This window comes from Cetorhinus maximus, chromosome 21 (assembly GCF_964194155.1).
Source record: "Cetorhinus maximus chromosome 21, sCetMax3.hap1.1, whole genome shotgun sequence".
In the NCBI taxonomy this organism is placed as follows: Eukaryota; Metazoa; Chordata; class Chondrichthyes; order Lamniformes; family Cetorhinidae; genus Cetorhinus; species Cetorhinus maximus.
The window spans coordinates 57828620-57855840 of NC_135899.1; the positions used below are offsets into that span (position 1 = coordinate 57828620).

The following is a 27221-nucleotide window of genomic DNA, read 5'->3' on the forward strand; positions in this document are numbered from 1 at the left end:
GCCCCGCCCCCCCCACCGTGACATAAAATTCTGCCCCATGTTTCCAAAACATTGGCCCAGGCCTCTGGATTACTGGTCCAGTGATATAAGCGCTCTGCTATCATACTTGTCCCACTTTCAAACACAGGTGCAATAGAAGCATTGAAGGAGGTTTACAAGTAGGTCAGAGAAATATAAATCCAAAAAAGGAAAAGTAATTCTGAGTAAGTCACAGCAAGTGTCACAGTTATTAGCACACTTCATACCCCATCACTCCAACACTGTTGAAGTAGAATTGTATAATGATGGATACATTGTGCATTGTTCAGTTAGAGTCTGTGACAACTATGTCAGCCATAATTATTTGTTAAATTAATTAGATTTCAGGACTTTGTTTTGACAAGAGGGTATATGTGCATAAGTGATTCCACTTTAACTATTTTCTATCTGTGTTCCCAATTTTCTTACCTATCTGGGGCTGTCCTCTTTCTTCCTTCCCCCGCCCTTCATGGGCTATAAGACGAGATAGTCTATTCTCATGTTGACTATTTCATCGATTTATTGATTCCTGGGTTGGGAGGATGGGTGGGTTTTTTTTTGTCCCTCTTCACCCTTTGAATCTCTTCAGTTCTAGAATAAGATAGTCAAGCCTTTCGTTACCGTGACACAAATAGTCAGCAATGTTGTTTCACTGACTTGAAAGTTTCATTGGTATAGGAGCCAATGCTCCGCATATCTTCTGGCTTTCATAGCCACCCATTAATCATGTAGCCGAAATGAGCATTCTGCTAGAATGGCAAATTGAATTCAGACTTGAGTTGCCTCACTAGCAGTCCAGTACTTTAGCATGGTATGTATTAGGTAACACGCTATTTGTGTTTTGAGTAAAAGGATAAAATAAAACATATAAATTGGTATCTTCCATTTTATGCCATTTTCGGTGACGCGCCACTAAACCTGAGGGCTGCAATCTTTTTGCCTTTTGTGGACATCTTCCCTGCAGCAGTCGTGGGCTGGAAGCACTGAGATGTGTGCACGTGGCTGGACTTTAAATATGGTGCCCAAGCTTCACAAAGCTATATATGGCTCCCAGGGCTTCTTCTGAGCCCTAGCCCTTTCCAGCATGGAGCCAGTGACCTTCTGCTACCTTCTCAGCACCCTAGGACTTCTCCTGAGCCCGAACTGCACAGATCCAGCTAACAGCAACACTTTTGCTGCCTGGAGCCTACTAACAGCAGCACCTTTTCACAATGGCCTTTTCCCCTGCTGCAGAACACTCACTCTCTCAGCAAACATACCGATAAATTGAAACCCTACAACTTTCTTAAGCTCCACCCATTTCCATGATGCAGTAGCCTTCCATGGCTCACTGAATGCTTTTAAATTAATTGTAATTTTAATTCCCAAAACAAACCAACTCTCTGGCTGCATTTCTTTGCAAGCAGTTTAGACTCTTCAGCTAAGTAAGCCCATTGGCTGTTTTATGATCGTACCTTTCTAGCTGTTAACCCCTTAAGTCAACATGGTTCCAACCTTTTAAGTGTAATAGTCTTCAAGCAGCTTTAGTTGCATTGCTTCAATTTTCTACAGTTAATATTAATCTTCCCAAACTAAAAATGACCTCCAAAATATTACAATGAACCATGAGCTAGATATTTATAACAGATCAAAACCCCTCCCTCCCACTCCCTGCCACAAACCTGCCTCATCTTGCAGCTTCACCTTCTAGCTCCCTGTCCAACTGGAAGCCAAGTCTATCAAACAGGCTGGCTTCCAGGCAGGGAACCAAATTGGTGACACATTGCACATGGTATGGACTTAAAACTCTTGTGACTTCTTGGCCATTTACTCCTGAGTATCTCTCTAAGTCACCTCATTTCAAGGCTGAAGAGCCCAAGTTTCTACTGTCTACTCATGACTCAGTCTTCTTGAGCTAGAAATCAACTTTGTGGCTGTTGTCTTGAATGTCTCTCAAATTGAATCTCAGTGAACAAACCTGGACATTTACTCAAGATGCAATCTAACTGCATAATTAGTTCCTTGAGCCTGTTCTGCCGATCAGTTAAATCATGTTGATCCATATCCTCAACTCAGTTTGCCCATCTTGGTTCCATATCCCTTAATACCTCACAAATGCCTACCACTTCCTGTTTTGAAATTGTCAACTGACCTGCTACCTCAAGAGCTTTTAAGGGAGAGGGGTGCCAGATTTCCATTACCTTTTGTGCAAAGAATTGCTTTCTGACATCAGCCCTGAAAGGCCCAGCTCAAATTTTAAGGTTATTTTCCTTGTCCTGGCCTCCTCCGCCAATGTTAAATAGCTTCTCTCCATCTCTCCAAAACTATCAAATCCTTTCACCATTTTAAATGCCCCATTTAGACCACCCCTTAGCCTTCTATATGCAAGGAAATAGTAGCATAATCTATGCAATCTGTCCTCATAACCTTATTTAGTTTAGTTCTTGATTCGTTCTGGGGATCTGTGCTGCACTCCATCAAAGGCTAATGTATCTTTCCTGAGGTGTGGAGCCTAGAACTGAATGCAACACTCCACATGCATTCTGACCACAGCTTTATAAAACTGTAGCATAACTTCCACTCTTTTGTATTCCAGCCCTCTTGAGACAAAGGCCAACACTCCAGTAGCCCTGTAATTTAATTTTGTACTTGCCTGCTAGCTTTTACTGATTGCATACATGTCCCTAAATCTCCCTCCTCCTCCGTAGTTCCTAGCTTTTGCCATTTAGAGAATACTCTTATCTATCTTAGATCCAAAGTAGGTGACCTCACATTTCCCCACATTGAATTCCATCTGCCACAGTTGCACTGGGGCATTGTACATACTCAGCATCACATCCTTCAATGATAACTTAATGACTCAGCAATACATTTATGCATTCTGTTTGCTTTGGTTGCTGCTTTCCAGTGATTGGAGATATTAAAAACTGAGTTCGAAACTCATTCACGCAGCACCTCTTCCTCAATGATGCCAATAGAAAAACCCACGCGGGTTGTGCAGATATCGGCCCGCAGCGCTGACGGCCCCTGGGGAATCTACGTAGTTGCATAAAGCCTCTTTGAAGTGGTGCTATGCGAACAAATGTTTTATCCCCAAACCTATAAAAAAAAACCTTGGTTTCTTTCAACTTCACACCTGGCTATGTTCATACCATTCACAAGAGTATTTATGAGCAGAATTTTACAGCCCTATCACGGCAGGGACAGGGCAGCAAAATGCAGCGAGCTGGTCAAAAGTCCATTGACTTTGTCAGGACCGTAAAACTCAGGCAGTGTAAAATTCTGCCCAATATCCTGTGACTTATTCCAATGTGCAGTATCTTGCACTTCACAGATTTGAACTTTGCATGCCACTGTCCTGATCACTTAGATTGAGCAAACTCATTTTGCAGGCCTTTGGCTGACTATGCAAACCAAGCACCACACCCTTCTCCAAATGCATCTATCATCTGTGGATTTATGCAGTTTGCATTGCTTGTCTTAATCTGAGTCAGTGACATTGATAAGATTAACTAGACTACCAACATGCTTTCCTGGGGTATTCCTTTTCCCCTGCTTCCTATCCTTAAACCAATTTCTTACCTTCTTCCATGCTTCACATTCAAATTTCATTGTTCTGAGTTGATGTACCATCTTCTGTGCAGCATATGGAAAAAGGTTTGGACCATGCTTTATTCCTGCATTCTGTTCTGTTGACTCCATTTAGGACCATGCTTGATCATTCCAGTTGCTCAGTGATTTGCTTTTAAAGGCAGTTCATTTGTTCTCAACTGATGATATTAAAGATCCAGTTATGTTCAAAATATTACTAAATGTCTTTCTGATGTTTTTATACGTTAAACGCACTGCATAAATGTGATTTTCGATAGTCATCCCTGTTTAATGCTTCCCAGTTCACTTAGAATGACCAAGTCATGTTATGAATCATAACTTTTCACTTCTGTGTCTCTGAGGCATTAGGTAATGAAGCAATTATTCAGTAATTTCTGAATTTAGAAAATCATTTGGGCGTTCCAAGTTTATATTAGGGTGGTAGAAATCCCTCATTAAATTTAAGCTTCCCATTTACATTTCTTGTTACTTCATTAGTGGGTGGTTATTTTATTGATGCATTTTCCTCATATTAATCTCTAAAAGGGTAAAAAAGAAACTTTCATGTTCCAAGATTCACCTTAACTTCCTAGGTGTTTCTGCCATTTTGAGCTACAACGCCTTTCCTTTTGCTCTAGTTTTCTTGAGCACTCTAGGTACCTACTATTTGACTTATGAGGCCCAGATTTTGCAGTGGTAATGACAGCAAAACTGTCATCATTCACCACTGAAACTGACAGCAATTTCTGAAGCCTACATATCCGTAGGATAACATGACCATCCAGAGATTGCTGCCAGTAATTCCTAGCCTCTCCGGAGGGAACACTGTTGATGCACCCCCAGCCTTCAATCAATGGAAGATCTATGAAATGACTGAAACTTGTACTCTTAATCCAAAATTCTGAATCCCAAAGTCCTTAAATAGGCTACCAATTAGAGAAAGAGATATAACTGGGTTAACTTCAGAATTATTAACTTCAGAATTCTTGCCAAACACCCTGACTGGCTCTGAAAAATATAACTATTTATTTGTGGAATGTCAAGTTTCTCCTTTCTGACGCCAACATCCTGCATTTTTAAAATAGTTATTTAAAATATGTTTGCATGATTTTTTGCTTCAAACTTAATCCTTTCATCATTTATTCTACTATCTAAATTATAAGTGAGGCAATTCAGTGCTTTAAACTTCCTGATTTGCTACCTATGGGAATACTTGAATCTGATTGGCTGTTTACCATGCCATCATGCCATCTTTGCTGCTAACATCTGAAGATTCCTCTCTGCTTAGCACCAATTTAAGCTGCCATTGGGGAAGGGGAAAACTTCACAACAGAGATCACTAGATCCTTCTGGACAGTTTTCTTTGAGGCCAGAGGTGAGCACCATTGTACGAGAAGTTGAACTCGCTGGGAGAGAAATGAATAATGGAGGGCACTTGTTTATTCTTTTATTTTAGGGAGGTCAGATTAGGTAAGTAGAGTTATGTGCCCATTTCATGCATATATCTCCCTTCTAAACAGATGGACTGCTGTGATTCAAGAAGGTGGCTCACTAACACCTTCTCAAGGGCAATTATCTGAACTGATTCAAATCAATGACCAAGGTCTGAGTCTATCAGAGTTTGAAAATACATAACACATAATGGAACAAAAAAAAAAGTCATCAAACTTTGTCTTTACATAGTTGATAACCACTGTACTCAAACATGGCCTCTACACATCCAACTCATCGTTTGAGGAAAATATTATGCAAATTTTCTCCAAATGTAAATTGAGAATATCTATCTAACATCATGTCTTAAACCAATGCAATTCCACTGGCATGATGCCCACATGGTTCCAACAGTCAAAACCATCATGGCATATGTTGCATTCAGTTAGCTCTATCTGTACTTACTTTGTAACCATCAGTTGCACTTCCAATCAGATATTAGTCCATTTTTGTTTTCAAAATGCAAATTGATATAGCACCAGCTGCTTTTTCTGTAAAGCTATTTCACAGATCCATGGTAAAATTGGGTTTCAAAATAAATATTCAACTCAGCAAAATTGGCATGTTTCTGAAATTTATTTGGAATATTAAAACACAGCATAAGAATGATACAATACTGGCAGTAAACAAGTGCAAAAGCGGAATATTGCAGATGCTGGAAACCTGAAATAAGTATAAAAAATGTTGGAAATACTCAGCAGGTCAGACAGCATCTGTGGAAAGAAAAGAACAGAATTAATGTTTCATATCTTACATCAGAAAAGATTTTGATGAAAGGTCACAGATCTGAAATAGTAACACTATTCTTTTCGCTGCAGATGCTGCTTGACCTGCTGAGTTTCCAGCATTTTCTGTTTTGATTGCAGGAAGCAAGTGCTGTGCAGGTTCAATCATGAATGCTGATTCAAATCTACAATTAGGCAGCATTATTAAACTGTGGAAAGAACTTTGCACTATGCCTAATTCATGCTGCACGGAATATTCAACTGTTATCTATATTCAAGCACTATGTAGATAAAGTAAGGATAATAATGAGGAATAAAATATTTCAACCTTTCACTTGACAAACAGAAAAGTTTCACTAAAATATATCATGCACAACTAAAATAATATGTTAATAAACCGATTGTGAATGTAAGCTACAGTTCCCTGTATGTAGCTTTCATGAGGCAAACATCTTTATCCCTATTTTTGGCCTTAGAGACTGAGTAACTGAAGGAATATTATCACCAGTACAGCACAGAAATAACTTGTGACTCAATGGTCCAAATTCTGCTGGACATGTGCCTTCTTAGATGCTCCATGGATGTTTAAGTTTTACTTTTTTCCAAGTTGCTGGAAATGCAAAGGCAATAGGGCATTTGGGACAAATAATATATCTCCTTAACCAATGAGATTATAGGGTCAGTAAATAAAATGAGGAAGTGCTGGGAAAACAATTGAATTCAGCATCAAATTAAGTACAGAAAGGAAGGGAAAGAAAGATTTTATTAAAAGAATGAGAAAAAAGACAAAGGAAAAGTAAGAAAACAATATCCAAATGACATTTTATAATTTCCAACAACATTTCACAACCTGAAGGAATGAGATTCCATACTTACAATGATTTACTTTCTGGGCCAGAGAGATGGACTGTTGGTCATTAACAATTGTCACATAGTTAAAAAGGTACTTCTTCTGTTAGTGACTAGACTTAACTTTCTGTGGCAAGTTTAGCAGGCAATTAGGGCGAAAATGCAAAAAAAATCACAGGGAGATTAAGTGTGAGATGCCAGTTTTATGAAGTTAATGGTGAAACAGCACATATCAGGCAGCAACTGATAGAGATTCATAGTTCATGATGGCCAATTTGCACATTAGTAATGGTGTGCATCGTTCCGATGCCATTACTATTTCAGTAAAATCTGGGACAATTATTGAATCATTATAGTCATAGGGATTTCAGCTATGTATAGCTTGCAATTTTCTTTTGGCTAGGTCATAATAACATAGTTCATTGGTTTGATTCACTTGTTTAACAGAAAATGCAAAAGGAAGCTTTTTATTGAGCTGAGGAACAGTCTGGTGATTGCTAGCATTCTTTCAATCCTGATCTATTTATCTCACAGGCTCCACATAAAGGGTTACAGTGGAACAGCCGGGAGAACCAGCAGTCTCAGCCCCTCTGGTACAAAATTCAGCACCAAGGATGTGGACAATGATGAATGTGGCTGCAAATGCTCCCAGATGGCTTCTGGAGGTAAGACAAAAGAGTTTCATTTTCCAGCTATCTGTTGTTTGTACTGGGAAACTGCTTTCAAAACATTACAGTTTCATCAGTGTGACCTCTAGTTATGAGACAAAAAGAGACTGAAGTAGGAATATCACTGTAACAACATTCAGAAAACAGAAAGCAAAAACATTACAGAGAAATGTGACATTTTCTCTTTTTTCTCTTCTCCCCACCATGAACATGTCAAAGCATTTTTCAATTTCTGCGTTTTATGCTTATCAGGATGAGAAATATATATTACTAAAGAATGGACAATTTTCATTTGCATCTACTATCCTTGCCAAGAAATTGTTAGTCAAATTTGGCACAACTTAAACAAAGAGTAAGATTTCCTGTGTTATATTCTAGTAGGGGCAGCATTGCCACAATTCAGTACAATATCAGTAAGATGGTCCCATTTTCCACAACAGCCCTCTTCACCTCTTTGAAATACTAACTATTTAGTATTGAAGTTTTACACTGCAAAATCATGTCCACGAGTAACTGAATGGAGAAGTGGCCAAACTTATTTCACCAAGTATTTTACATCTGTCTTCACTAAAGACGATAATGCTGCCAATGTTACACTAAGGGTGACGGTAATAGAGAAATTGAATAGAATAAAAATAAATAAAATGGAGATATTTAAAAGGTTGGCAATGCTCAAAGTAGAGACACCATTCCCGCATGCAGATGGGCCACATCCTGAGTAACTGAGGGAAGTAAGGGTGGATCTAACGGAAGATCTAGTCACAATCTACAAATCCTCCTTAGATATGGAAGTGGTGCCAGACGACTGGAGGATTGTAAATGTTACACCTGTACAAAAAATGTGGGAGAGATAAACTTGGCTGTCACAGGCCAAGTGGCAAGGAAATATTTAGGGCAGAATTTTAACTGTCAAGGGTTTGGGAGGGGGTGCATAGTGTTTAGGTTGGAGGCAGGGTGGTAAAGCCCCAAAAAGTGTCATTGTGTTGAAAACCCAACATGATTCCATCCACCACTGGTTTCATCAGGGCACCTTTGGAGCTGAGTGGGAAACCCTCATGGAACTGTTGGATAAGTGTTTATACATTTAACCAGTCAATATACTATGTATGTGATCCAGGATGTTGGCTTTAATAGCAATGCTTTGGTTTCCTGAGCTGTTTGAAACTTGCAGGGGAACCAAGATGAGAATACAGATGGAAGTCATTGTTCAGTGAAGCTTGGAAGCTTTTAAACAGTGAAGCTGAAGAGTTGCTGGACTGCCCAAGTGAAAGGCTTGTGCTCACAGTACTTGTTAGCCACTTCCTCACAGGCGATTTCCAACTTTATGAAAATCACTTCTTTGGACTACTTAGCTGATGCAGATTGTAATCACGCCCACCCTCTGTGATTGATTGGGAAATCCAGAAGCGGGATGCTAATACCCTGGCTGGTTAACAAAATTGAAACTCTTAGGATTAAAGGGGCAGTGGCAGCCTGGGTGTGACACTGACCACTGACTGAGGCATCGAAAGCAGAGAGTTGTAGTGAACTGTGGTTTTTCAGATTGGAGGAAGTGTGGAGTGGTGTCCCCATACAGGTCGGTGTTGTGAGCACTGCACTGTTGATAGATGTTAGTGGCTTGGAATTGAATATATGCAACATAATATAAAAGTTTTCAGATGACATGAAACTTGAAACGATAGTAAACAGTGAGGTGGAGAGTCTTAAGGAGGACATAGGCAGACTGGTGAAATGGTGTCGGTGTCAGGACCTTGACATTGGGACCATATGCATGTCCCAAGCCTACACACGGTCTCAGCGTGCCCAACAAAACAACTTTACATGAAGCAGCCTTCCAATTGTCCACCTCCATGTTCACCTTCTGATTAAGTGGACCAGGGAAGCAAAGGCCCAGTAGGAGGGCGTGCAACAATATCCAGGTGCAGGTGAGTGTAGCACTTCAAAATGGAGACCTCGCTCTTTAGTACTGAGAAAGATAGATGACAAATTACTGTGAGGGGCCTCAGGGTGGAGGTGTAACCCTTCCAAAAGAGTATTTGCAGCTTCTCCTGGATCCTTGTGAGCATCACAACCCGCTGACGCTGCCAATTAATTCAGTTGCACATGGCCCACCACCTTCACTGCAAGAATCCGCATCCACATCATTGCTGGGCCCCAAACACTGCAGGGGATCCGTGCGACACCAGGAAAGTTATAATGCTGGAGGAAACTTGATTGGGGCCTTACTTTGCTGCATTGGCTGACCACCCCTGGGAAAGTTGCCTGGAGGCAGGATAGCATTGGGAAAGTGTCCCAAAGGGGTTTCACGCTACTTTCCCGCACCCCCGCCCCATCTCCAAACCTGTCTCCATGGGGCCAGGAAAATTCAGCCCATTAAATTTAACACAAATATTTATTTTGATAGCAATAATGAGGGGAGGAGAAAGAAACAAAATTGTACGATGTTAAAGGGCGTTCAGGACAGAAAGACCTGGCGGGTGTAGGTACACAATTCTTTGAAGGTAATGGGATGGTTCAATAGAGATTATCCTTGACTTTATATGTAGAAGCATATTACAGAAAAGCAGGGAAGTTATGCTCAGCATCTTTAAAACCCTAGCTGGAATATTGTGGCTAATTTTGGCACCAGACTCTAAGATGTTAAGGTCTTAGAGAGGGTGTAGTGGAGATTTACTAGAATGATAACAGAGATGAAAGTTGTCAGTTGCATGTAGAGACAGGAGAAGCTAGGACTGTTCTACTTAGAGCAGAGGAAGTTAGTGGAAGATTTGATAGAGGTGTTCAAGATGATGAAAGGCTTTGATAGACTAAATAAGAAGAATCTGTTTCCAGTGGCAGAAGGGTCACTATCCACTTCAGTGGAGACAATTTTAAGGTATTTGGCAAAGAACCAGAGACAATATAAGGAAACAAACATACACAGCAAATTGTTATAGAATACACTGTCTGAAAGCGTGGTGGGAGCAGATTCAATAATAACTTTCAAAAGGGAATTCGGTAAATACTTGAAGTTGGAGATTTGCATGGATAGGGGAAAGAGCAGGGGTGTGGATGTAATTGGATAGCTCTTTCAAAGGGCTAGGACAGGCACAATTGGCCAAATAGCCTCCTTCTGTACTCTATCATCCTATGATTCTAAGGTGATTTATAATAATCTGAGAGAGACTGTTATTCTGTAATACTCTAGTCTCAGAGGTGGAAGGATTGTGTTCTCATGCTTTCTGTGTGAAGTTGGGATAAATATGATATAATCCTGCATTTCTATTTAAGCTGTTTGACAGTTCACCAGGTATTAATTCACATTGGATTGAAAGTGCAGTTCATTCCACTTAAGTGACTATTTCTGGCAGGTGAATATGAATCGTAAATCCTAAAGTATGTTCTAGTTACACTTAATTTTACATAATAACCGAATTCTGCAAATTCTTGCCTGTAAAAATAAACAGACAGTGGAGCTAGGATTTTCCAGAAATCAACTTCAAATTATTTCTCGCTAAATTTGCAGCTGCAATTTCGCAATCATTAATCTTCCATCGTGGATGTACTTGCATATCAATGATAACAAACTCACTAGCAGTATCAGCTGCCATAAGTTTCCAACCCATAAACCTCACAGTATTAATTACTAAAACAAATAACTGAAGTGAATCCAAGATGTTTATTAAATCTCCAGATTCAAATAGCTCCTGCTTTATCATCAATCTGCTCAGCCTTTCCCTTGTGTCCATCTTGGCTTCAGCAAAAAAACCATACTCTTTCCCTTTCCATCAGTTTCGCTGGTGTGGCCCCCACCTTCATTCCAAGCCTAAGGGGCGTGGAATTGAGCATCTCTGTTCCACAACTGGTTTAGCTGTCCATCACAGACTGGACCATCTCAAGTGCTATCATGCCTCATCCGCCCTGGCTAAAACCACCTGCTCCCCAGATCACCCTTGGAAATCAAAGATAACCACCGATTTTGTTCTTTTCTACCAGTTAATTATCTCAGGATGAGCCAAATTGTTTACAATCTGAGCCCTTTATGAGACCGACCTGACCATCTGACCCCCATACATTCTCAATCAGAGATTTTCAAATTCAGTAATGTCAACTGACTTCTATCCCTGCCATGGAACACTCCTCCATGCTCTTACCACCTCCAAGATCAACTATTCCACTCCTCTCCTGGCCAATTTCCCATCCTCCACTCTCTAGGAACATCAATATATCCAAAACTCTGCTGCCTGTTTCCTATTCCTCACCAGATCCAATTCATTGTCCATCCCAGCCTTTTCAGAAATTCATTAGCTCCTGGTGCTCTAACGCCTCCAATGTAAATTCCTCAAACCTCTCATTATGTCACCCCTCCCTACCACCACATGATATCTTTCAGACCAACAACTCACACCCCAGAACTTTCTGTCCCTCTGATTTTGACATGTTGTGCAACAACTCCCCCAACGGCTTCTTTTCACCCCACCCAGGCAGCCATGTCATTAGCCATTGGGACTCCACGTTCTGGAATTCTTCCTTTCTGACTCCGCCTTCCTCCCTCTTTAAGATCCTCCTTAAAACTGACCGCTCACTAAGTTTTCAGCCTCTCTTCCTAATTGCTCCTTCATTGGGTGGAATTTAATGCCCTCCCCTGTGGCAAGTTTGGTGACGGGGTAATTTAATTAGGCGGGAGGGTGATGGGTGAGGACCCTGCCACTTTCCCGCTTCCACCCTGATTAAGTCTGTGGCAGGAAGGCCCAGAGACGTCCTTCCCACCCCACAGGCAATTTAGGCCCTTAAGTAGCCAATTAATGCCCACTTAAGGGCTGCACTCCACTGCTGCTAGTATTAAGTCAGTGGTGGGTGGGTAGTTCGCCATGTGAGAGCATGGCAAGCAAACCCTGGCCTGTTTGCTTGCAGGCATCTGGGAATTGGAAGAGGCGGAGAGGTTGGTGGGGTGGGGGATGTTGGGGGGGTGGTGGGGGGTGGTGGGGCACGGTTGGGGGAGGGGGGGGGGTGGTGATGACCCTCATTCAAAGGCGCTCAGTGCCTGATCAAGCGCCCAGCATCAGGTAAGGGAGGCCTGTTGAGAACCAGCCCCCTGCCCTTGCTGCCAACCCCCACCTGCAGCCCCCACCTGCAACACCTCTCCTACCATCACTCAGCTATGCCCAAGTCCCTCCTAAATCCAAGGCCTCAGTTGGCATTTGACAGCACCCACTGCCTTCCTGGTGGCCTTGTTGAGTAGCAGTTGGTGGGCAGGACTTCTGCCCTCGGGGTCCTTAATCCCAGGGGAAGGCCCACCATTGGCCAATCAAGTGCCTGAGTGGCACCTAATTTAGCATGCCTTCCCTAAAAACAGGGCTTCTGCCGGCTCTCCTGCTGGTGGGTCAATACCCTCGTTACCTCTATTAAATCCAGCCCATTGAGTCAGCATTTATTGCTGTGAAGGACTTTGTGATGCTTTTGTACATTAAAGGCACTTGCATATAATGAAAGTGATTGTTATGTTTTCTGATATCCTTGAACTTCTCCAGTAGATTATTGTCTTGCTATTAATCCAGGAATTGTTTTCTTCCTCTATGCTTTTTTGATGTCATTTTCCAGTACAGCTCACATGTGAGTATCATATCATTAGAGATACAGCAAAGTGCTTTCACTGTCCTGCATAAATCACTTTCATTCAGCACTCCCTTGAGCTTGCCCTAATTTTCCAACTAGATAGCAATATAGCTCCCAACTGCAATCTAATACAAAGCCCTCTTTAAAAACTCCTGAACTCAATAGATCATAAGGACATAAGAACATAAAAAATAGGAGCATGAGTGGAGCCATTTGGACCTTGGGCCTACTCCACCATTCAGTAGGATCATGTCTGATCTTATCGTGGCCTTAATTCTACTTTCCTGCTTGCCCCCCACAACCCTTGAATCATTTATTATTGATCCTTCAATAATGGATACTATACCCAGTCACTTCCTTGGGTACTTCATACTGTGACTGAATTGAGTAAAATGGAATTTCTCCTGTAATAGAATAAAAACAAAATACTGTGCGTTGTGGAAATCTGAAAAAAAACCCAGAAAATGCTGGAAAAACTCAGCAGGCCTGGCAGCATCTGTAGAAAGAGAAAGAGTTAACGTTTTATGTTCAGATGATTCTTCGTCAGAACACTGAAGAAGAGTCATGCAGACTCGAAATGTTAACTCTGTTTTCCTCTCCACAGATGCTGCCAGACCTACTGAATTTTTCCAGCATCTTCTGTTTTTATTATGGAATTTCTTCGACATGTCATCCCTCACCATTATTTCTAACTTCATCATTACATAGGTGGTTCTTAAGTCCATTATCTAGCCAGTGTTGACATAAAATTAATGAATCTACAATTCAGAGAATTTGATTTCTCCCTTTTATTGAATATGGATACTATGTAAGATTGTTTCTAATCGAATGGGAACTTTTGAGTATTCAAAAATGAGTGACTTCTTGATGCCTGTCAGTACTTCACAGATTTCATCCTAAGTCTGTCTTTGTAAAATGGGATAGATTCTAGGGATTTGTTTAAAAGTGCTTTTAAGACTAATTAGAAGTCCTGTCGACGTTTAAATACATATTTTATAGATATGCATATTTTTAAAGTTTTGCACCTCAATCCTGAATTTTCTGTTTCTGCTGGATCCTAGTCACCTGTTTGTCGGATCCTGTTTGCATGCTTGTCATAAGGGTTGGTCGATTTGGTACTAATGATAGAGTTGAGTAGCAGACACCTCATTGGTAGACACTCAGTATTTATTTACAGCAGCAACTAAACATGTGCTTACACTTCAAATTCTATCTCTACACTACTGCTGCTACTAACTACTGATTACAGACTATTAACTACAGAGGTAGCCCGTGCTACTCCGCTATTGGACACGAAGGTTATGTGATCTTCCATTATAACATTCTTCTTAAAGGTATATTATGCATCAGATTACCACACTTTTTGGGTTGATATTGGAGGAGTTTCTTGATGCTGTGCTTATTTGCCGTAATACTCATTGTCAGTTTCCTCTTCACACTTCTGATCATCATTTTGCCAAGCTTCAGGATTTTCATATAATTTTCCCAGTAGACTTTCTTGCCCTTCTCTCTGCAGCATTTGTGGACCTCATTCTCTTTATTTTCCTTTGTTAATGAATTATGCTCATTTTTATTGAGTCTAGTGTGTACTTATCCTGCATAAATCTCATTATGTCTTTCAGATTATTATTTTTGTCCTCAATGAGATATTATTAAGCAATCCCCCTGTCAATCTGTTTCAGCTCTTCTCTTATAACTTGACCTTTTCAAAATTGCATACCTGGTTGTTGGTCCTTAGCACATTGATTCCCTTATCATGTCAAACTTAAATCATGTCATGGTTTCCGTCACCTGGGGTACTGTGAGTTGCATTTTCTCTGTGCTGTAGGGGTTACTATTGCAAAGTAAAACCAGCAACTGTCTCTTGAGGTGCCATGGCAAACAGGGTCAAGAAGCAATTTTGCATTGCATTTATCAAGTCTAACTCTAAACTACATGGGCAATCCCACTTTATTCTTGGTTAGCTGAAATCCCCCATGGATGTGTCCATGTTCTTTTCCCAATCTCCCTGCCTCTTCATCAAGTGCCTCTTCCTGATGATGAACTAGTAGTCTATACTGAGGTCAAAGTGTATTAGTTATCTGTAGACTAGAATATTATATACCCTACCATTTTGTATTTCTTTCTATCTCCAGAAGTAAGCCTTGTTCATGTTGTTCCTATTAAAACAAAAGATTTTCATTTATTTACTGCATTTCATGACTTTAGTATGTCCCAAAAGGCTTCATAGCCAATGAAGTGCTTTTTAAGCGATGTGCCTGTAATGTGGAAAACATGGCAGCCAATTTGAGCACGGCAGGCTCCCAAATCATCGTCGCCTAGTGCTACAACTGTAATTCATGTGTTCCAACATCTGAACCAATATCCTGCCAGAAGCTGCATCTCTTTATCTAAGCTACTATACATTACACTACTAAGTGCGCTAGAATAATTTCTATGTTTAGGATTATATATCAGTTCTAATGAGAAAAAACTCCTTTTCGAAAGAAGTCATTTACTGGTTCACTCAAACACTAAATTCAAAAGTATGTATGTGAGTCACACTGAACAATTCCAGCAATGTTGATCAATTGACACAGCGATCAAAAATGTTGCAATACTTCAATTCGAATTTGTAAAGAGAAAAAGCAAGTTAAACTTTCCTTTCCACAAACAGTTCCAGTTCCTGATTGTTTTTGTTTCAGATTTCCAGTAGTTTCTAATTAAATACACATGTATTATTCTGACTCCAGTAATTTAACAATTTAAAGCAGCATTTTACATTTGAAAGTCTCATTTCACAGGTGTTTCTGTGCAAATGGCTGATTAGCTTAGTACCTCGATTTTGGATTGGTTATTGAAGTAGTAAACCAGTATAAACAGCTGCAAATTTGGCTGTTCCTGACTCTACTTATGCTTGCCAGATTAAACATTCCCACCAGCAGTGTGAATCAATACAGATAGCTCCTGAAGCAAAAGGATATTTAAGAGCTGGGAACAAGACATGCACTGGGGACCAACGGTTGTTGGCAGAATATCTGGCAAACTCATTGTTGCAACAGTTCCTTTCTGGTTTGCTATCTGATCAAGTACATTCCTATCCTGGTTTCTGGTCCTCCAGCTCTGTCTCCTCTTTTACTTTTGATTTTAGAAAAGCCCCACTCCATAACTGTCAAACCAAAATGAAGTTCACAAGAGGGAATGCGCAGGAGGCGTTTTTGCCTTCTGCTAACCTTGAGAAATCACCAGTAGCTGAGATAAGTACAATTTGAATACAAGTTCTGTCTCCCAGTCAGTAGGCTGTTCTTTCGAATCTCACTCCAGAGACTTGAGCAACATTCTAGGTTGGCACTCCACTGCATACTGAGGATGTGCTGCACTGTTGAAGGTGCTGCCTTTTGGATAAGACATTAAACCCAGACCCTATCTGCCCTCTCAATGAGCGTAAAATGTCCCATGGCACTATTTGAAGAACACCTAAAAACAGATTTCCTAGCCATTAGCTCATTGTGGGACATAGCTGCGTGCAAACTGCCTGCTGTATTTCCTACATTACAACAATTTATACAGTGATTGCAAAATACTTTTGGATGTCCTGAGGTTGTGCATGATACTACATAAATTTCTTCTCATAAAGAACTGTTGAGGCAAGAACATAAGCAATGAACAAGAGCTCTTCTGCCCCTTTGAATCCAGGTTTCCATGAAGGCGTTGACAGCCTTTCTCTATCTACTCGAAATAACCGTTCCTCACATGTGGATTTGAACAATGACTATTAGTGGATTGTTCATCCATATGAACAATTCCATATTTCACATACCATCTTCATATGTGAATAGCAATCAGGGGAAGGAACAGTGAGTGATTTATTTACTCTTTGCCTGGTTGTCCCAGGGTGCTGAGGCCAAAATCACAAAGTTACCTACTATGACATTGGAAGAGAAAAGGCATTCGTAAAACAGGGATGGAGCTGTAAGTAAAATAGAAATATATTTGTAACAACAGGATGTTGACCAGTGGTCTATGGCATAATGAATAATCTCTTTGCTTACATTTCCCAAACATCATCTGAGTAGATTGTTTCAGATGGTATAATTTGTAGTTTGTAGAATTAAGCAAAAATTTCTGGCTTGTACTTGTGTTTTTTTTTTATTCTTTCATGGGATATGAGCATTGCTGGCCCGGCCAGCATCTGTTGCCCATCCCTAATTGCTCTTGAGAAAGGTGGTGATGAGCCACCTTCTTGAGCCACTGCAGTCCATCTGGTGTAAGTACACCCACAGTGCTGTTAGGAAGGGAGTTCCAGGATTTTGACGCAGCAACTGTGAGAGAATGGCGATATAGTTTCAAGTCAGGATGATGTGTGGCTTGGCGGGGTACTTGCAGGTGGTACTGCTTTCATGCTGCCCTTGCCTTTCCAGGCAAGTAGAGGTTGCAGGTTTGGAAATTGCTGTTGAAGGAGGCTTGCGAGTTGCCGCAGTGCATCTTGTAGCTGATACTAACACCACTGTGAGGCAGTGATGGAGTGAGTGAATATTTAAGGTGGTGGACGAGGTGCTGATCAAGTGGACTGCTTTGTCCTGGATGGTGTCAAGCTTCTTGAGAATTGTGGAGCCGCACTCATCCAGGCAAGTGGAGAGTATTCCTTCACACTTCTGATTTGTGCCTTGTAGATGGTGGACAGGCTTTAGGTAGAAAGTACATGAGTTACAGAGTTCCCAGCCTCTGACCTGTTCCCTGTAGCCATTGTATTAATATGGCTGGTCCAGTTCAGTTTCTGGTCAATTGTATCCCCAAAGTGTTGGCAGTGGACAATGGTAATCCTTTTGATTGTCAAGGGAGAATGGTTTGATTCTCTCTTGTTGGAGATGGTTATTGCCTGGCACTTGTGTGGCATGGTTGTTACTTGCCACTTATCAGCACAAGCCTGAATATTGTTCAGGTCTTGCTGCATATGGACATGGACTGCTTCAGTACCTAAAGAGTTGTGAATGGTGCTGAACATTGTGCAATCATCAATGAACATCCCCGCTTCTGACCTTAGGATAGAAGGAAGGTCATTGATGAAGCAGCTGAAGATGGTTGGGCCCAGGGCACCGCCTTGAGGAACTCATGCAGTGATGTCCTGGAACTAAGATGATTGACCTCCAACAACCACAGCCATCTTCCTTTGCATTAGGTATGATTCAAACCAGTGGAACGTTTTTACCCTGATTCCCATTGCGTCCAGTTTTTCTAGGGCTCCTTGATGCCACGCTCAATCAAATGCTGCCCTGATGTCGAGAGCAGTCACTCTCAGCTCACCTCTGGAGTTCAGAGCTTTGTCTATGTTTGGATCAAGGCTGTAATGAGGTCAGGAGCCAAGTAGCTCTGGTGGAACCCAAACTGAGTTTGGTGAGCAGGTTATTGCTGAGTAAGTGCTGTTTGATTGCACTGTCATTGACAACTTCTCTCACTTTGCTGATGATTGAGAGTAGACTGATGGGGCTGTAATTGGCCATAATGGATTTCTTATGGACAGGACACACCTGGGCAATTTTCTACATTGTCAGTTTGATGCCAGTGTTGTAGCTGTACTGGAACACCTTGGCTAAGGGCGTGGCTAATTCTGGAGCGCAAGCCTTCAGTACTTACAGCCAGGGTGTTGTCAAGGCCCATACACTTTGCTGTATCCAGTGCCTTCTGCCATTTTTCAGTATCACATGGAATGAATCGACTTGGCGGAGGACTGGGATCTGTGATGGGGATGGCAGGGTGAGGCTAAGGTGCTTAAAAATGGGAACGTGCCGTATCATTGAAACACATGCCAGTCCATCCTTAATCTATGTTCAGTAACATTGTTAACATAGATTGTGAGTACATGAAAATTTACAGAATTAGTAGCCCAAGGAAACATTGGGCAGGAGTTTGCAGTCAGCGACAAAGCAAGGACACTCACTGCTGACCATGAAGTAAGCTTTGCTGAGACATCTGGCAATCTCTATGGTAAGATTTTCACCTCTATCGCCATGCAGTGGTACTGCTGTTGATCACAGTGTTCTTTACTGGCTATTCCTAGGGTGGAGCTGGATCATCAAGCAGTCAGTCACATTAAAGGATTTTCACAAACCACAACACCCAACCCCTCAAACAGAAAACTAAAAACACTAAAATAAAATCATTTTTTTTAGAAGTCTTGCATAGAGCAAATTAATGACTGACACATACACATGGGGTGAAGGTAGAAGCAAGAATATTTTGGAAAACGTTTTTTTAAATAACATTATTAAAAAATGTAGCTTAAAAGATCTACTAATTAATCATTTAGTAGTATTCCATGATTATAAAAAGATCTTGTCAGGGTCAGTTCTGTTGTTTATCAAACTTTATCATAATCACATCTGTTAAAAATTCTGCTTCACTTGATTGAACATGATGTAATTTCTTATGTGGTTTCTAATCGTGATGTGGGAGCTAAAAAAATAAAATTCTTGCTGATTTTAGTGATTGCCAGCTCTGGTGGGGGAAGGTGATGCCGGAGCCCCGAGTGACAGGCCACGACTTCAGATTTTTTGCACCAAGCCGCTCATGCCTGACATCCTGAAGTTGCGGGCAGTTTCAGAGGGCTAAAGACAGTGAACACTGGCAGTTCACCCTCAACCCAAATCCCCCAAAATCTGGCAAAAGTTTCTCTGGATTCGTGGACAGTTGCAGTGTTCAGCTTCACTCTGATGCTGTCTAATAACAGCAATATGACGACGCAAACAGAATAGCTTTCTCCTGGAACATGCAGCACAATAAAACACTTAACCAGTTATCCTTTTATTAGCTCATTCTCTTTTGTTCGCATTGGCACTTTGTTCTTTTATTTTCATATCTTTCCCCCTTTAATGACTCAAAACACGATTTACTTTTCTTCTGAACTTCCCAAGTCCTGGTGCCCACTTTGGAGGCGGAAGTAACATTGAAAAAAAATTGAAAACTGGATTTAAAAAACTGTTCCAGCCAACTGAAACCCATAATTTGGAAGATTACCCTGGTCATTTCAGAGCACAATTTTGTGGCATGCTTTTCTGACATGAAATTTTGAGCAGTTATCTTGTCCACCTATCTGGTAGCCCAATTGTACCTGGGTAGGAGAACGTCTTTAAACCCCATCAAAGCATAACTTAACATTCCTACTGTCAGCTGGACCCAGCATTTCTCACATTGGCATTTCTGCATGTACTGTCAGTAGCCTTTCCTCTGTCTTGTTTGTAAAACTGGTATTATGGGCCTTTTCCAGCTGCATAAATTATTATTTCTTGCAATGATTAAAGCTTAACTAAGCCTGCTCTAACTTTGTGACCTAACAAATAATAATCAAATGAGCAAAGCTATTAATGGATTTCTCCACTACTGATCATGCAAAGACTGAGTCCTTCAGGTATTGAGGGTTTACTGGAATACACAAGGACATTAATAATGTGGATTTACTTCAGTCACTCTTTAAAGACCTAGGCCTATTGGATTCCTGATACTATTATCACTTGTACAGGTATATGGCAAATATTTCCTGTTTTCTGCTCCATATTGATATATCTACTCAATGAAAACCTGTCAATCTCAAGTCAGTGAAAAAAGTGCTTCCTGAATAGTTGTGGTCTCAATTTCAAATTGTACTCCTTTGTTCTAGAATTTGGGAACACTGCCACCTGGAAGTTCCCTTCCAAGTCACACATCATCCTGACTTGGAAATATATCGCCATCCCTTCACTGTCACTGGGTCAAAATTGAGCTGCTGCAGTCCATGTAGTGAATGTACTCCCCCAGCGTTGTCAGGAAGGGAGTTCCAGGATTTTCACCCAGCAGCCATGAAGGAATGGTGATATATTTCTAAGTCAGGATGGTGTGTGAACTTAAAAATGTATGAACTATGTGACTTAGATGGGAAATTGGAGGTATTGGTCTTCCTATGCACCTGCTGCCCTTGTCAAAGGGAGTGGTTAGACTCTCTCTTGTTGGAGGTCATCATTGCTTGCCATCTGTGTGGCAGAAATATTACTTGCCACTTCTCAGCTTAAGCCTCAATGATGTCCAGGTCTTGCTGTATGTGGGCATAGGCTGTATCTGAGGATTGACACTGGAACTGAATGCTATGCAACCATCAGCGAACATCATCAGTTCTGACCTTACAGTGTAAGGAAGGTCATTGATGAATCAACTGAAGATGGTTAGGCCTAGAACATTGCCCTGAGGAATTCCTGACATAGTGTCCTGGGCCTGATGTAATTGGACTCCAACAACCACAGGCATCTTTCCCTTTGTGCTACATATGACTCCAGCTGGTGGAGAGGTTTCCCCCTGATTCCAATTGGTGTTAGTGTTACTGGGGCTTTTTGAAGTCACACTTGTTCAAATACTGCCTTAATGTCAAGGGCAGTCACTCTCACTACATCTTTAGAATTTGGTTATTTTGTCCATAACCATTCACGACTGGATGTGGCAGGACAGCAGAGCTTTAATATGGCGCATTGGTTGTAGGATCCGTGGTTTATAGTATTCTGCACCTGCTGTTTATCATGCATGTAGTCCTGTGTTGCAGCTTCACCCTGTTGACATTCTATGTTCCTCATTGAATCAAGGCTGATCCCTGACTTGATAGAGTGAGGGATGTGTTGAACAAAGAGGTTACAGATTGTGGTGGATTACAATTCTGTAGTAGCTGATGGCTCACACGAATGTCTAATTTCGAGCTGCTCGATTTTTTTCTGAATCGATCCCATTTAACAATGTGGTGTGCCACATTCCCACCATTACTGTCATGGACAGATGCATCAGTGACAGGTAAGTGAGGTCAAGTAGATTTCCCCTCATGTTGTCCCATAATTAACTTAGCAAGCCATTCTTGGTGATAGACATTGAAGACCCCACCCAAAGCGCATTCTGTGCCCCTGTTATCCTGCATGCTTCTTCCAAGTGGTGTTTAACATGGAGGAGTACTTATTCATCAGCTGAGGGAGGGAGGTAAGTGAGAGCTAACTGGTAATCAGCAGGAGGTTTCCTTACCCATGTATGACCTGATCCCACGTGACTTCATGGTGTCCAGAATCAGTATTGAGGAATCCCAGGGTCACTCCCTGCCGACTGTATACCACTGTGCCACCAGCTCTGGTGGGTTTGCCCTGTCAGTGGAACAGCACATAACTCGGAATGCCAATGGTGGAGTTTAGGACATGGGCTTGAAGGTACGACTCCGTGAGTAAAACTTTGACAGGCTGTCGCCTGCTCTCCCAATTTTGACACAAGCTCCCAGATATTAGAGAGGAGGACTTTACAGGGTCAACTGGGCTGGGAGTGCCTTAGTCCTGGCCTCTGTAAACCTGGTAGCTGAAACAAGGCATGGGCTGATTGGGGGAAAAGGTAAGTGCATTTATAGCACTGCTTGTGGGCCAGGAGGAGCAGGAATGCTTCCCCTCCCACTGTCTTGGCAGACCCAGGATTGGAAGATTGGAGGTAAGGTGCCCCCACGAGGTCAGGAATGAGATCCCACTCTCCCCTCCACTGGACCTGCCTCCCCTGGGATCGAGGACTGGATCTACCTGGCCCTGTGGTTTCTTCCTCTGCCAATCAGGCTGACTTCCAAGTGGACAACCTGTTTGGGCCAAAAGGTCCACACAGTGGAATGAAAACTCTGCAGCATATGGGGAAACCCATACTTCCGGGATTTCCATCTGAAGCTCTGCCCGCATTCTTTTCCATCCACCCCAAATACACAACCCACCCCAGTAAATATCAGGCCATCAAATCTGCTCTGGCTTTTGCTATAGTCATCAAAAACTAATGTCACAGTTCTTCTCTCTCTCCATAGCCCAATTCAGTTCTCACTCAACAGCGTATCCATAGCTTCACCATCAAAGTGGTCCCTCCTATAATTGTATAACTGAAGGGTGCAGCAACTGGTCAGGTTTTCTTACTCTTTTCCCATCAATTTACATCCATTGATAGCAACAGGCCTACTCTGTGTGAAGATGTGGTTAATCTCTTGTGTATACCTGTTGAAATAACCTGTATTTCTTACCACACAAATGGTGCATGACACATGCAAATATTGAATATTGCAATTTGCTGTAATGAAAGGCAACAGTTATTGCTCAGTTTCAGCACCAGTTTATATATATTTCTAAAAGTAGCTCTAACTTATCCAAATTAAACTTATTGCACTTTCTCTTGTTCTGGTGATCTCTGGGGTGTATTCAATGGATTCACTAGGTCATTCATTCCTATCCCTCTGGCAAAGCTGCATCATTGAACCAGCTCCTTGGCGGTAAGTAACAGCTGACTGGGACATTGGTACTGCCAATTTTCCATTCCCCATGAATAAATTGCACCAGGCACCTTTACCAGATGGTTTAGCCCAAATTGAGAACTCACTACTGAGGCGATCACTGATACATATCCTTATCTTACCACATTTTGCCTGTTAACGTGTTCTTTATGCCAAAATGACTGTCTGCAACTCGGTGTGATAAAGTGATTTAAGGTGACATTACGAAGGACATGTTCTAAACTTCACTTTGTTTATTGTTTTTGCCTGCAGGATGGTGGTTTCAGGCCTGTGGCCCTTCTAACTTGAATGGCATGTATTACTCAGGTGGGATGAACACAATTCGATTTAATGGTATCAAGTGGCACTACTGGAAAGGCTCACATTACTCCCTCAAGTCCACCACAATGATGATTCGACCTGTAGCTTTCTGAGCAATGCATAAGGATCCCTTTCTGAGCAGCTAATGGAATTCACCATCGCATGTAAGGGATACTCTACATCTGCAGCACAATCACTGATTTAATTTTATTAAATCGTTTAGCATGCACTGGTGGGATATAAATATTAAAAGCTTCACCACCACAGCTATCAGCCTTCAGATTGCTAGAAAAGAATTAACAAAAAACCTTCCTGCACTTCTTCAGCGGTGAAAAATTTGACAAGGACAATCTTGGCAGAAAGCTGGAAGGAGAATATTAAATGACTTGCCATTGAACTAGTCCCTGAAATAGAAAAATCCCCTCAGGGTTTCTCCTGTTCAACTCGAATGATGCAAAGAATGTGTTGCCCATTGACATAATCTAGATTCAGGGCAGAGTGTATTCGAAAGTGTTCATTCTTTGTCAGCTGTCTTCAATGTTGTCTTCGATGCATCAACCTTCACATCTGCTTTCTCCTTCAGTGGGTACGGAGTCGGATGACCACAGTGAAAGGAAAGCAAAGCGTGAATGTAACATGTTTAACTATTTCACGTACAGAATGTATTTGGGTGCTTCCTCGGTAAATTCTTCCTTAGGAAAAAGGAAACATTGCATATTTACATTATTATGTTTGTCCATCTGTGTCTATTCCAGGCTTTTGAGAGCAGCCAGTTTTTTTTTTTCTCTCGGTAGGCTCAGTTCTCACATCAGCCAACGTGTACAGCCTGTTCCAAAAAATTCCATTGCTTGTTGGCTGTCACTGCATATTGTGTTCTAACAGATGTTCTATTTGCTGCACACACAGCTGTTTATTTCAACGTGCTTTTGAAATCTTTTGTTTTTGGTACAACTATGATTAAATCTGAAAAGTGTGGAGAGCCTGATGCCAGACCATGTCACTCTCCTCTGCATACAAACACGGTTAAGTATCTTCCAATACATTGGGCCTTGGCTAATTTGCTCCATCGGAATGAGTCTCTGCTGTGCAGTTTGCTGTGAAAGTTTCTGCTGCATGTCTTATGCCGAGCGAACCACATCCAGTTCAACTGCTGTCTGTTATTATGAGATCATTGTTTTTGCAGCGCATGGCTATTTCAGAAATAGGTAATGGTGCCTCCAACCATTGCTCTTTGTCCCCCAAGCATCTTGTCAGTCATAGAGTGAAGAATTAGTGGACAGGGCAGAGGTCATTACCGTGAGCAAACAATCCAATGAAATTCAAACTACCATAAAAAATATGGTTTTGTTCAGAATGGCTGCGTCTGGGAGACTCTCCTAAAGAAGTTAACTTTTGCTTGCATACCAACCTCTTTGTTCTTACACCAAATGTGGGGCCACCTGCAGTTTTAAAATAACATTGTCAATGTGTAATAAATATAATTGTTCCTGTCTAACAGTATATAAACTGAATCATCCAAAATGGCAAATCATAACAATACCTAGGAGAGACTAAAGGAGACCAAACACATTTTGTAAAACAGAAGAAAACAAGCCTCACATAAATTCCAGGATTTTCTGACTGTCTTTATCTTGGAGAGTTCACGCAAAAAAAAATTCTTCCACTGCCCCTGTTGTCTCTATTGTGAGCCCTCTGGTACCAAGAGAGCAGTGATTGACCAGCTTGCTGGCCTCTGTGTGTCCAAATGCTGCAAGCAGATATGTGGGAGTAACCTGGGATGATTTTCTCTGTTTCCCATCACCATCTCTCAACAACCTTAACCCTGCCCCTCCCCCTCCCCCAGCCGCACCCCACAAGAACACAGGTGCAGACTAGCGGGTGTATGACACAGCTTGAAATTATTAATTTTTCCAAGATAATTGATAGGCAGGTTTTTGCTGACAGTTTTATGATATTAACAATTCTGCTGTCAAGTGTTAATTAAGGAACGCCACCCATAATTGTTGGTCTCTAATTTCACACGCCCTCTCTGTGTAGAGTACAATGCAGCTGTATATTGAAATGCTGGAATATTGCTCCAAGTGAAATATTGGAAATGTGCCAATGACAGGTTAAACATCACAACCAGGTGGAGCAACAATGCGTTATAAAGCAGACCTTTGTAAAGGTCCAAAAACAAAACTGTACTGAACTTACATTTCATTAAAAGCTGTTTTTAACAGAACTAACAAATGATGAGAACCTGCAAAAATGCATCACAGTAGGCTGATCCAATCTTCATGACAGAGAATCTATCAAGTAACCTGAGTCTGCTTTTGATTCTTGTGCATAAAAGGTCGAGAAAAGTTTTTGCTCAAATATATCCATTTTTTAACTAGATTATTGAAATAAAGAATATTACAGATATTGATTCATCAATCATTACTTCCAGGAAATGGAAGTAAAATATAAATAATTATAGCTTAGTTATTCACTGTTTCCAATATGTATAAATATTGGAAAAGGTTACTGCTACTTATTCTGCAAAAGAAATTTAAGTTAAATTGTCAAACAATAACTCAAATTTGTTTTATATACTTTCACCTTTTAAAAACTATTAAGCATGAGCGTACAATTTACAACAGTTTTTGAATTAATTTAAGAAATAAAATTGTCCAAAGTTCTGCCTGTGTTTTTATCTATTCTGTCTGCCAGCAATAAAAGTGGATCATTATTACAAAGTTGTGACCTTTAATTGTGCAAGAAAACTGTAAAACATCATTCCAGGGTGGGGGGAGGGGTGGCATATTGCTCACCACCCCAACCCCCTGTTCCCAGAAGGAAATTCAATGTTGCACTGACCGACGCTCAACAAGGCTGCCCTGCCCAATAAGACTGGTGGCCTGAAGCAGGTGAGGGTTGGACTTCCACCCTCAATGGGAGCATCGTCCCAGTGTCGAGTGTTACCAGCCCATCTGATTGGCCAGCGAGCTCTAGCAGTCCCAGCAGCGCCAGAACTTAGCAGTGGGCGTTACTGGGACTGCAAGTCCCAGGAGAAAGAGCAATAGATCCTGGAAGACCTGGACTAAGATAAATCTAAAGCATTTAAGACAGGAAAGGATTGTGGGGCTTAGGGAGGCAGGCGATGAGGATGGGAGTGGTGGGTTTTGAAGGCCAGGTGGGGAGGAATAATAGGGTGGGGAGGGTGGGCTGCAGGCTAATATCTTGAGGGGGCAGATGTTGCCCCTGGTGTTTACAGGGCAGACCCCAAAAGATGCACTCCTCCTTCCTTCCCACCTTTTCCACAAGAGTCTTCTGACTCCGGCCTTGTCAACCATTTTATGGAGTGGGCAGTATTATTTGGGTCACTTGGCCTGTTAACAAGCTCAATTGTCCGCTAATTATTTTTTTTTTTAAATGGCGGGTCGGCAGGCTGCAGATTTGAACCAACCCCCAGCCTACCGGATAATGCGGACCAGGTCAGGGGCGACAGGCAAGCTGGGGGGCTGGCGACCTGTCACATTTTACACGCCTCGCTCGGTAGGGGGATCTGCAAACGCCAGCCCCTGATGTTTGTCCAACACTCCAGTATATATACCTATTTTTTATTTGTACATATAGTGAATCAGAACAGAGTGGGGCAGTGATTGGAGCTCCTACATATTTCGTCAGTACAGAGGTTGCCTATGTAATTTTTCTCCATCCAACTTTTTCTTGATCTCAGCTGTAACATTGAGGGGG

At 41.5% G+C, this 27221-nt stretch overlaps 1 protein-coding gene across 2 annotated transcripts in view; it reads left to right on the forward strand.

Moving 5' to 3' along the window:
- LOC144695894 (angiopoietin-2-like) overlaps window positions 1–26164 on the forward strand; it is a 249384-nt gene extending 223220 nt beyond the window's left edge. For both annotated transcript variants that reach the window (XM_078566970.1, XM_078566971.1), the window contains 2 exons: window positions 7188–7318; window positions 23454–26164. In XM_078566970.1, the coding sequence (XP_078423096.1) occupies window positions 7188–7318; window positions 23454–23614 (292 nt within the window). In that variant the 3' untranslated portion in view covers window positions 23615–26164. The remainder of the gene's footprint in view (window positions 1–7187; window positions 7319–23453) is intronic.
- The last annotated feature ends 1057 nt before the right edge of the window (window positions 26165–27221 follow it).